This window comes from Osmia lignaria, chromosome 10 (genome assembly GCF_051020975.1).
Source record: "Osmia lignaria lignaria isolate PbOS001 chromosome 10, iyOsmLign1, whole genome shotgun sequence".
NCBI lineage: Eukaryota > Metazoa > Arthropoda > Insecta > Hymenoptera > Megachilidae > Osmia > Osmia lignaria.
In genome coordinates this window covers 14,861,820-14,874,086 of record NC_135041.1, presented here as the reverse complement: position 1 = coordinate 14,874,086, position 12,267 = coordinate 14,861,820, and the positions used below count along the sequence as shown (strand labels likewise).

General features: G+C 41.2%; 2 protein-coding genes across 2 annotated transcripts in view; one reads left to right on the top strand and one right to left on the bottom strand.

Moving 5' to 3' along the window:
• The first annotated feature begins 695 nt into the window (after nt 1–695).
• LOC117611561 (uncharacterized) lies at nt 696–3,716 on the top strand. The gene is made up of 2 exons (XM_034339525.2): nt 696–1,196; nt 2,112–3,716. The coding sequence occupies exon 2, from the start codon at nt 2,118–2,120 to the stop codon at nt 3,474–3,476; it is 1,359 nt and encodes a 452-aa protein (XP_034195416.2). The 5' UTR covers nt 696–1,196; nt 2,112–2,117; the 3' UTR covers nt 3,477–3,716.
• The window catches only part of LOC117611558 (uncharacterized), a 28,792-nt gene continuing 20,146 nt past the window's right edge, over nt 3,622–12,267 (bottom strand). The window contains exons 2-12 of the mRNA XM_034339523.2: nt 8,251–8,314; nt 6,209–6,429; nt 6,012–6,061; nt 5,503–5,607; nt 5,242–5,437; nt 4,759–5,102; nt 4,512–4,680; nt 4,371–4,445; nt 4,184–4,312; nt 3,946–4,119; nt 3,622–3,884 (exon numbers count right to left, since the gene is read on the bottom strand). Of these exons, the coding sequence (XP_034195414.2) occupies nt 3,777–3,884; nt 3,946–4,119; nt 4,184–4,312; nt 4,371–4,445; nt 4,512–4,680; nt 4,759–5,102; nt 5,242–5,437; nt 5,503–5,607; nt 6,012–6,061; nt 6,209–6,429; nt 8,251–8,314 (1,635 nt within the window). The 3' untranslated portion in view covers nt 3,622–3,776. The remainder of the gene's footprint in view (nt 3,885–3,945; nt 4,120–4,183; nt 4,313–4,370; nt 4,446–4,511; nt 4,681–4,758; nt 5,103–5,241; nt 5,438–5,502; nt 5,608–6,011; nt 6,062–6,208; nt 6,430–8,250; nt 8,315–12,267) is intronic.

The window sequence follows — 12,267 nt, the reverse complement described above, 5'->3', positions numbered from 1 at the left end:
GCGAAAAAAGGAACTAAATCGCGCCCAATTTCTGGCCCTCTGGCGGCAAAAATGTGAACTAAAATTTCGATGTCGAATCAGCGTCCTCTGGCGGTAAAAAAAGGAACTAAATGTTACAAAAATTTAAATTTAAATTTAAAATTATTTGTCACGAGACTTTACTTGTTATTTATTTGTTATGGATTTATTATAAGGGTTGAAAGGATATAAGAGATGCGGGGAGAATTGAGGAGTGTAAGGGATACAGAAATGTAAAGGGTGCAGTGATGTAAGGGATGCCGAGGTATAAGGAATGCCGGCATATACAAGATGTAGGAATATAGGGAATGTAGTGATATAAGGGATACAGGGATGTTAAGGATGCAGACATGTAAGGGATGCAGTGACGAATGGTTGGGCCTCGCGAGGCCCTTATAGACAAAAGAATAATAAATAACAGAGAAAGTTGAGCCGAGGCCCATGAAGAGGGATAAAATAATAAATGACTTGGGAGGGTGGTCGATGCGAGGCCCGAAAATAGGATTATAATATTTTGATGGTACTCTATACTTTATGTACATACGTTTGAATCTACCCTAATTTATGCACCGCAGTGCATGACAGTGTCATCGTGTATTATGTCGTTCACAATTTATTCAACGCTGTTCTATTTTTAGACTATGCTCTCTATTCCGCTTTTATTGTATTCTGTAAACTTCTGTGTAGAGGTGCAAAGTGAAAACGATTGTTCATTAGTGTAGAACAAAGTCTGCTCTTTATATATTTTCAAAAATCCTTTTGGAGGAGATCTTTATCTCGTGATTTTATTCTTTCGTATTTAGAATATATTTTAAAATTTTTCTAGGTAGTTTAAACTAAGGTAACATAAAAGTTGAATTTACTTTATCGATTCATAATTGATTTGACAAATTGAAAAAAAGATTGTATGGTTCTGTAAAAGTTCGATTCTCTTAAAGGAAGCCATTTAGTATTCTTCTTTTGCTAGAAGAATTACAGTTACAAACGACGACCAATTGAGAAGGAAAGTTAAGCCCGCAGGTAGAGGGGTAAGCGTGTTTTAGCTGGCGACAACAGTACGGTATGCAGATACGAAGCCGGGGTAAACCGGGAAGCCGTAGTTCTTGGAGCGTAGTAATCGTAGTAGCGCCGGACAGTCAACGACACTTCAAAGCTGTGGATAGACTGTGGAAATACAGGTAGATCCTTAATTATATTTTAAATTTAACTATAATTTTCTCCTTACTATCTCATAAATTTTCATAGGATTACAAATTCCACCGCATCCAGGTATTTTAACTCATTTGCCATCGCTCACTTTTTCATTTCTTTTGAAATTAGAAATGGGACTGAATTAATTTACAGTTTTATAGCTCTTTCTTCTGATTTATTGATTTTCATAGCCGGTAATTTTTAACGAATTTTTCTTTTATACGAACAATAAATATTTAATAATTCCGATGGTAAATCATTATAACGCGTATCATGATCACGATGTGCCAATGGTACTCTAGATCGTAGCGTAGTCCGTTACTTGTTTTCATCTCGTAGATCTGTTCGCCAGGTCAGCAATTAAGAAAGAAAGAAAGAACCGAAATATGTACAGTCGCAAAACAAAGCGGTTTGTGAACAGTTGGTAACTGTAAAACAGCAAACGTAACTGCGCGATGCTAACGGAGGAGGAGATCTTCTTCCTGCTAAAGATTTGTTCCGCTACGCAGAGACGTTCTAACATCTCTAAAGTAATTTGAGGACGTTCCTCGGAAAGAATATTTTCGAAATGTCGTTGAACTTTCTGTTCAAGTATGGTCAAGTTGAATTCTGGTTCGATTTCATAGGTGGATGCAACGTTAAATGTAGTCGAGTGAACAATCACGCGACCGGATCTATGTGTTGCCCGGAACCAGACATAATACCGCGGAAACGAGTGGGAAATTATATTTGTTATGGGGAATCGGACTGGCTGCTTCTATAGACGGTGACGATTTTATCTGACCGCGCGTTTACCGGCACGGAACGGTCATTAAACGTTTTGCTGAATATTTTTTTTTCACTCCCCTCCTACTCTGTTAACAAAATTATTAATATTTAATTCCATGTCTACTTGATTTCAGACAAATATGCGGCTGATCCTCTTCGAACTATACTCGCTACTGTTCTTATTAACGGAGATCGATGCAGCAGGAATCGGTGAAGCATGGCAAGTTTCCCCATACGCGAAAGACTATTGGAACCATCCATCCTGGCCAAGATCAGACTCCTCCGCCTTCGAAATTCGCACTGTCAGTGGATTTGGTCACCTGAACCCTTTCGAAAACGTTCGAAAAAGCTCGAACCCCGAGGAAATCGAACCAAACGCCATCCCCGACGACGCGATCGAAGAGAAAATCATCCGCACAGGTATTATGATGACTGTTTTGCAACCGAATAATAAGGAAATCCTAGAAGGTACGAAGAAAATCGTGTCCAGGATGCGTCGTGACGCAGATAACGAGACCAATCTGGAAGAAATCTCCACTAATAAGAATGTACGAGAGGCGCGTCTCAGTTCGTCAGATTCTTGGTCCACTCAACCTCTGTCCATCGAATTTCCTCGTCGCAGTAGCTTGGATCAAATGATCCAAACGGTAGACGACGAAGAGTTGGCAAACAGCAGAGGCTATGCGATACCGAGAGCAGACTTTGTGACCAGCCACCATAGAAGGAGCTACGAGCACCGTGAACCTCGAGACATGCCGGTCACTAGGAATTACGACGATTACGATTACTCCTGGTATCGCAACGCCGTCAGAGAACGAGACTACGACCCTATGACCTATCGTCGTGGCTTCAGTTACTACTACCCCGATCGTTACAGGATGGAGAGAGACTACTACACTCGTCTGCCCAACGACTACTCGTACTACTACGACCGGTACAGGGACGAGGAGCTGGACTTGTACGGCAGAAGCAGACCCACACCGAAGCCTAAGAGGATCATTTACTACGCCACGTTACCTGAAATCGTCAGGAAGCCCGTGGACCTCAGGAACTATCCCAGACCTTATGACGGTGGTACCAGGACACCTACCTCCAGGGACGGAAGTTATAAACGCATCCCAGGGAACGTTGATCCAACCAGATATCGTTACAGACATCCATACGATAGTTACGATTCTTACTCGAAACGATCCAGTATAGCGGATAGACCTTATCCTTACCCTGAAGAGGAGAGTCGTCGAAAGGTGACCCTGGAGAACCTGCGTAACAACGAGCAGTTGGATCAGAATAATGATAGAAAAATTGGTAGTCAGAGAAACGATGGGAAATTACCTTGGCCAGTGGTGCAGATAGGGACTGAAGTCAGTGTCAAGGATGACGAGAGAATCCCTGGAAGGAAGATCTTTGGGGAAAGTAATGGATACGAGAGATATCAGAGCGCACAGCTGCAAAAAGCACCGGATGCCACCGGGTCCAGCGAACTGCAGAGCGACAATTGAATCAATTAGAATGTCTTTTCTTCTTTCCTGAGGATTTATGCGTTCACTGGGGCTTGTTGAAGTATTTTTTTTTATCAATAGGAATAATCATTCCTATTTAGATAAGATTTTGAGACTTCATTTACGACAGAAAGCCAAGAGAAAGTATTTCAAGGGCTGGTGAAGGTTCTTCAATCATTTTTATACTACATATTTTGATATACATTGACTCTGTAGCAAGTATGAATTTTATTTATTTTTCCAATTATATTTGTAACGATGATATTGTATTGTACATCTTGTTCATGAATAAACGATATGTTACGTCCTCAGTTTTTTCATTGCCTTTCTAAATAAAAAATTCGACAGGTTTCCAGAGAAATGATTTTCTGATAATATACGATTCAATTCGACTATCCAGGGATTGATCTGCACTTTTGAAAAATGAATATTAACAACATTGGAATATCAATTATTAACAAAAAATTACCGAATTAAACGTTTTTCCATTAATAAGGCCAGATAGTTCTTCCGGTGTCATATTTAAGATATTGCAAGCTGTTTCGTGAGCTTCCCTTTCACTCGCCTCGCTTTCGTTTTCGTTTTCATTTGAATTTCTATGCGATTCGTATTTTCTTCGATTGTGAATTTTTCTTAAAAATTCCTTGTAAGAAAAAGAAGCTCTCAATTATGTTATGTCTTATTTAACGTTAATAAAAGTAACTTACTTTTATCGCTTTCGAGTACTCTAAATTTTCATTTGAAATAGCTGTGATCTTTATTTTCATAGAATTAATGGTTTCTTCGTACTTGGCTGTAATAATTTCACTTTCTTGCTGTACCGTCTGCGTTTTTATCTATAAATAAATTCCTATTGCTAAAACTTAATAAATTTTTAATCTTTCATATTTTTACCTTTTCAGTAATGTCAGTCTTTGATTTCTTGTTATCGGAATGTAACTTAACCTTTTCATTATTTAAAATTGAAATCTAAAAACGACGATCAAGCGACGATAAAAAGGGATAGTTAGGAAAAAAAAGAAAATTAGTTTTTACTTTTGCTTTTAATTGTGAATTATTGTTTCGAACAACACTGATCTCGTTCTCCAAGCTGTTTATCTTCGAAACGAGTCGATTCTTTTCTTGGTTCAAATCAGTTAGTTGACTTTTGTAGCTGTTTAATAAAAATCCCTTATTGGTATTCGCTGATTCTGATCTCATTAACCTATGTGGATCGTCGGAATTTCACAATAATAATTAAATAAATGCCATTCGATCAATCAAACAACCTTCTTTCAATCACCTGTTTCGAAGTTGATCGATCGTCGCTTTGTCTTCGTCCAGTTTCTTCTTCAAATTCGACAATTCTCGATTTTTCTGAGCATCTCGAAGATGATTCGAAGCATGATGTACTTTTTCCGCGTTACGTTCCGCCAACCAATCCCTCGTGTCGTCTATCTTCTTTCTTAACGAAAGATTTTCCGATATCAGATTGTTCAAATTCATCTCGGTGGTGTCCATATCTCGTTTCAATTCGTCGAAGCATTTGCTGATCGATTCGTACATCTCTGATTTGTTTTTCAACGCTTTCCTCGCAGCTGTCAATTCACGTTTCAATTTGTTCGATCTCACCACTGCCATCCGCAGCTGACAATATTCGAACGAATGAAACGAGTTTTTCGTATAATAGGTACATAACATAACATAACATAACATAACATAACATAAACATAACATAAAATTCGTTATCACGTTATTTCCTGAACAAAAACTTCTATACATATACCTTTTTATGTAATTTACTCGAAATCTTCTCATGGTATTTTAAACGACCACGGCACTTGATTTGATAATTACTTTTTCTTTTGTCAACTATGGTGCTCGGACCAAACTTTTCCAAGACAGACGTACAAATTTGTACGATTTTTTCTTGCAGCATTTCGCTTTCTTCTCGAGCTTTCATCTTTATATTCTCCAATGATCTATCCAATGAATATAATTTATAACAAAATTTATTTGAATTTAAGCTTTCGTGAACTTTTCTGACCTTTTATACTTCTCTTTCACGAGAGATTTCGATTGTAAAGCTTCTTCAAGATCCTCTTTTATTTGAGCAAGCCGTGATTCAAGCTTCGAAATGATTTTCTGGTACCTGAAATATTATATTTCGTTAATAAAAAATAAAAAATTTAACTAAAAAAAGTATCGTGTCAATATCACATTTGACGCGGGAAATGTTATATTTGTTACGAATTTAAAACTCGTTGAATGAAATTTTCGTCGCGCTTCGGGCGATACTGTTACGATTACGTGTGTCAAGAATTTTATATCGAATAGCTTGATAAATTCCATTCGAAGAAATCGATTTTATTTTGTACCACAGTTATAATACATCTACGTTCCTGTCAGAAATTTCATTAATCCAGCTACATTAATTTCAGGCATATTTTCACGAGCAAATTTTCCTGTAGGATTTCTGACAGGATGGAAAAAAATCACCAAAGCTTTTTTCGATTAAAAAACGCCTGCCATGGCTTTTATTCTCTACAAACTCACTCGATCTCCTTGCTCGACGATATTTTCCCCTTTGTCCATCGTTCGCTGCGCTGATTCGATTCCGCGGTCGATGTTTCGTGACGAACAAAAAAAAAAAAAAAAAAAAAAAAGAGGGAAAAAAGAAAAAAAAAATGGAAAATTTATATTAGTCGTGCAATTTATTTCTATTTTCGAAGCGTCAGAATAAATTTATTTACTGATCCCCTGTTAAGAGCTTCTTCGATTAGCCATTGAGGCGCAGGTTCTTCATCGACACCACGAAATTCAGTAGATCTTTTTCGTTCGAAACAAACGCATGACGAAGATCGATACACGTTGCTTATTGCTTCGGTTATTTGCAAGTTTTTCTCATTTGTCTGCGCGAAGTCAATAGACGTTTGTGTGGAAGCTATTTTCGTCTGGGTATTCGTTCTCTCACCTGAAGCGTATAATGATAATTTATATTAAAATGTTTTTTTATACCCTCACCTGGGGGTGCCTGGGACCTCTCAAAATCATGACCCCTCGAGTATTACAAGGGTACGTTCAGTTTGTTGGATCTGTAGTGACCGATAATGCACAGGTGTTCCGTGCGCTACTGCCACCTGGTGCAACTATCACCTCCTTTTTCAAACCGTTTCACCTGTCGCGTCGATAAATTCGCGTTAAATGAATATGTAAGTTATTGAAATTTTTGACAATTTGTGCAGTGTAAATATTTCCGTTGAACAATTAGACAAAAGAAAGTACTAAAATGAAAAAAGAAAATAAGATAAGAGGGGTAGTAAGTATTTGATGGAATAAAAGCTTAGCTAGAATTCCAGAATATTAGAGTAATTATTGTAAGATGTTAATCCTATGACACTGCATAGACTACTTTGAAATGAAAATTAAATTGGATATTTTTAATGTCGAGGAAACAAGAGAAAGATTTCTCCTTTCTCCAATCTGTTGCTCGGTCGTATTATCGGACATTATCGGACCATATGGAATTTGGGCCTGAAAATAGTCGTGGCGCAGGAAATTGCTAATGACTTAAACGTTGGGGCGTTACACAGGGACCGTGGGTCTCTCATGGGCCCACTCGTGATGGATGGACGTTGGCCACACTGTAATTTGAAGGCGTTATATGTGTACCCTAACGCGTAGTCCTGTAATGGTCCTCCATATGTCCCCGATTGTCCTCTTTACACGAAAAGTAACTCCATCAGATTAAAGAGAAAAAAAGAGGTTAATGAAAAAATTAGTAGAGAAAGAGTGATTGGTTGCAACGACCAAGCAAACCCGTTTACGATCGAATAATCGAGTAGTAATTAGAGAGAAGGGATTACTACACACGGTATTCGTGGAACTGCCAATGAAATTTGTTTGTCAATTAAATGGCGATGCCGGTGAATTTTCCCTATACTTTACCCCGTCGGTACACTAATTAATTTCCACGCTCGAGTTCACTTTATTTACGCGCGACAGGCCTCAAAATTGCAGCAGACCGGCGCGGTATATTTACGCGGCCAGCTAGCGCAAACCACAGCCTGCAAAAATATCTCGCTGACCAAAACACAACGTGTACATTCTGTAAATTGATCCCAGCTCGAATTGATAGCCGTTGGAATATTCCAGCCTTTCTTTATCCAAAAAAAAAAAAGAACAAAAAGAAAAAAATACCAAAAAAATGGCGCGCACACCGATGTACACGCGTGTCAGGAATTATGAAATTGGACTAACAATAAGTAAAAAAATAGGAAAAAAAAAAAAAAATTGAATTTATCGTTTGTTTTGTGTTGCAGCGGATATTTCTCTTTTTTCTTTTTCAAAGGAGAAAAATATTTTTTCTCGACTCGGTTAGAGTTTGATTCCTAGGGTGGTCTGGAGGAATTTTCAAACTTTGACCGTACCCGTGTAGTTTGCCCTCACTCTTTGGCATGGAATTATTGTAGATAATATGTGGATAGTTAGTTCGCGATTAGTCTGTCCAACGGATTATACTTCTCCCCATTTCATTGCCGTGTTGCCCCAGGGCCAGCGGTGCCGTGATAAATGACCGAATCCTTTAGTGTTTTTTAGCCGCGGATCGCTTAGCTGATTCGTTCTCCTTCTCTCTTTTCTCCCTGTTCAGCCGTCTGCTCGCCCGTGCCAGAACCACTCCCGGAACCTGTGCTCTCCGGACGAAGGTCGCCGCGCCGCGCCGCGCCGGTACAATTTCGCCGTAAATCACTGCAAATCGTTGACGTAAACGGCACAGGTAATTAGATACACTTACCTGCGATAAGGCGTGCTGTTCCCTGACCGTCCTGTTCATCGGCCACTGTGTTTCTCTGAACCTTCTGTAACACACAACGAGATTCTTTTTTTTACGATTAATAAACCACCCCTAAAATAACGAGACTTTCCTTTTTACAACGCGTAATCCGTTAATGACACGAAATGAAAATATGATTTCCTTGTAAGACGCGGTAAGCGAGAAGCCGAGTCGTGTTAAACCGCGACTCTGATTTAAGGGTAGTCGACGCATTAAAACGATAACGATCCTAGGAAGAAAATACGAGCATCGTCGTTAAGGGGGTTCTCGGTCGCGTTAACGACGAGATTCTTTTCGTCTCTTTTTTTTTTCTTGGACGCCTCGGCGCGGCGCGGCTGCTTTCCCGATGGAACTTCTTACGAGCAATGTACCTTGTTCTCGGCTAAAAGGATTCGACAATAAACAACGGTGAGCCACGAAATTAGGCGTGGGTCGATGGAGTTGCAATCTACATCGAAAACCCTCCTGCTCTTTTTATGTTTCCTAGGGTGGTTGGTCAATGGATTAATGATGTTACGATGGGGAATGATGGGCAGAAGACCAACTCTCTTTTAATTAGGATAGAAATGAAATTTGAATCTTGATTATTCTGTGAAAATGATTTCGTTCATCTTGTATATTCGAATTATTCTCTTTCTAAACTCGCAGTTGATTCCACGTTGCGAGTAATACGTTGAACGAGGCGGTAGTTAAGCCACTTTGAAGGGATAGCAAGAGAACGGAACTGTAGAATTCTGTCTGAAAGTGGACCTCGCGTTCTGCGACTCGGCTGTTGGCCTGGGTCACCTGATATTTATAATAGATGTGCCGTAGAGTAGCGGTGAACAGAGGAAAGCACGAGCAACGAGCGAATATAACGTTAGAAAATGGTAAAGGTAGCCGTGGGGCATCGAGACGGGTCGTTAAAGACACGCCCGTGGAAAATACGTTGCCTAAAGCCGCGACTCGCTTGACATTAAAATCGCATTTGCCGCTTTTCCACGGAATCACCACGAGGTGATTCTCGGCTCTTGCTCGGTCATCGATTACACAGCTCGTGGACGACGGTGTACGGCATTAAATGTAATTTAACAGCGACATTTACGTCGGCTCTAAGTGATTTCATTGCATCCGTGACAGATTGCGCGCCGTCTAATTCAATCGCGTTCCTCTTTCGTATGGGAGCGCGTAATGCGAGATGTAATTTACGATTTTCTCAAACGGAAACGGATTGTCACGAATTTCATTTCGTCGCGATTTCCCCCGCGCTAAAGGAAACAGGATGTTCTCGAGCGTCGCTGGAGCCGCAACGGAGGGAGGATAACGCCAAGTGCACATATCGGTTCCCTCGTTTCATCGGACTCTCCAATAAGAGTAGGTACACCTATAATTTGTAACGTGGCTCGGGTACCGGCCTAATGGAAAAATGCGTTCCGGCCAATTTTACGCGCAGCCGTCAGGCCAGGTTGTTGGCCGGTGTAAGAACACCGGGAACGAAGCAAAAGAAGAACTCTGAAAAATTGCACATCGCTGGAATTTCGACAGTTATCCAATATGTGTACTGTCGCGACGCGAACGAATTCCAGCGAAATAAAATGCCGACGCAGAGATGAAAAAAGAAAGAAAAAACCACCGTTTCAGGGTGGATCCCTTGGACGAATAAATGTTATTCGATATCTCATGGGTGCACCGTTGTTCGACGAGGTCGAGCCGACAGATTTTCATTTACGGATTGCAGCCGCGTTGTATGGCGTATGGGGATATATGTAGGTACAGTGTATAAAAGCGAACGGGTGGTATCGCTGTATCAGCATTGGGGAGACACGAAACGATTCGTGGTGTTCATTTCCATTCGCTTCTAATTGAACGCTGTTCAATATTGACGAGTTAAATAATTGTCTTTGGAAAACTGATCCCGCGTAACTCTCGCTGGCCAGTCGTTGCACACGATCCTATAATAATTACGCGTCTTGCTGTATTATAAATAAAACGGAAAAAAGATCAAGTTCAATATTTGTCCGTCGCGTCGTTTGTTGAAACGAATAGTAAATTATACCGTCAATTTCATTCGAAAAACCGAGGACTTTTTTGTTTAAACAAGAGCGAAAGAAGAAGAAGGAATGAATGAATGAATGAATGAATGGTGATCATTGTTCGAAGAGGACTCGAGTTTTCGAAACGTTTAAACGAAGCTGTTTGAACATCATAGAAAGACATCGAAATGCTAAGAAGAAGGACGACGACGCGATGGTAAGCGTATACACGTATCCATGGTGTTTCGGCATCAGAAGCAAGTAACAAGGCGCGCATTCTCGAACGTAAAGATGTCTCGGCAGTCAAGTCGGTTATATGTATCTTCATTATAAGGCTGGCAAAGTTACGTAGTGGCGCGCGGTGGTGAAAATGATGCGCCGCCCGCAGTTATCATTGCCTTCAGGGTCAGCCGCACGAATAATTGGCTTCCACCTATATGTATTTATAATATCCCATCGTACTTGTGCCCGTCTTGTTCCGTGGCAAAGCTCGCGTCCCACGATTATTCGCCTTCTAAACGAACGGACGCGACGCGACGCGCCTCCGTTATCGAATTAAAAACCTCTTACCCGAGACTGGGTAACGGGACAGAAACGATTCGTCGGATTAAATTGGATATTCGCGTTGTTTCAACCAGCTACCATATCTCCGGGGAACCTTTCCACGAAGATTGACTCGATGTAATCGCGAAAGCATTCCTACCTACCTACCTACCTACCTACCTACTGTTGAAAATGGAAGTGCAGCAAAAGTCTTGATTATCGTCCTTTCGATGCTTTATTTTCTGACAGAGCGGTATCAAAGGATTATAACAGAGAGAAGGATCGTCGAATTTATCATCGAATCAACTTTTTATATTCCCATAGGTTCCGGTGTTGGCAGGTTCGTGTTCTCGTGTTCTGGTGTTCTCGCGTTCTCGCGTTCTCGCGTTCTCGCGTTCTCGCGTTCTCGCGTTCGCGACATCAGGAGAGTTTATCGAACTCTCTTCCGAGTGAGACGGTCGCAAAGTCGTAGTCGTTGGCCGATTCCGAGTGCTCGCGTTTTCTTACGAAACGAACGGAATGCATAAGTATTTCCGGCGGTGGTGGTGTTCCACGCGGCGCAGGCAGGGAGGATCCTCGAGGCGACTTCCGGCTGCGAGGCGAGCTAGTGTCCCTAATTACCGTGTCGGTTCATGAATACGATTGCCGCGGCACGGAAGCTAGCCTGGCGTCACCGGTTGTTACTCCGCTCATGAATTTATGTATCTGCATTCTCGAACGCGGTTCGAAGCACCCCGAAGAAGAAGCAGCAGCAAAAGAAGAAGAAGAATCGTCCTCGGTATGGGCTAGTCGCTTCCTTTACCCTTTGCCACGCCTCGGTACCCTCGAACGATGTCGTCGCGGTGCATCGCGGCGCGGATTCGAATCAGCCGGATGAGAGCTCGACGTTTGCTTATGGATTTATTACCAACTCTACAAAATTATTTCATTAAAATTTCATTTAGGTACAATCTACCATCGAAATCGAGATCAAACTCGACGACTTCCTTCTAAACGGTAATTAAAGTAACGAAAAGACCTCGATGCTTAACGACGAAGAGAGGACAGTCCCACGATGACTGTCAACGAGTAGAATAAGTGGAAAGGCGAACAGACTAGCAGGTTGTTGGTTACGAAGACGGGGCGTGCAGCTCCGGTCGGAAACGACTTTTGAATATGGATGAGTCGAGCACAAGAGAGCGGACACAGTCTCATGCTCGCTACGCGGAGACATAATTGCCTTAATTAACGCTAATATGTTAAGTCGCGCTGCTTTTCTTTTGTTCATCGTCAGGCTGCGAGTCGACCGGCACGACGTTCATGGTATCGCGAAGAAACCGGTGAACGCGACTGAACGTGATTCCTCTTGGTAACTAGGCTATCGCGTATGATATTCCTTCTTTAAGGATAGGAAGGAGAAAATATCTGATCGGTATCAACGATT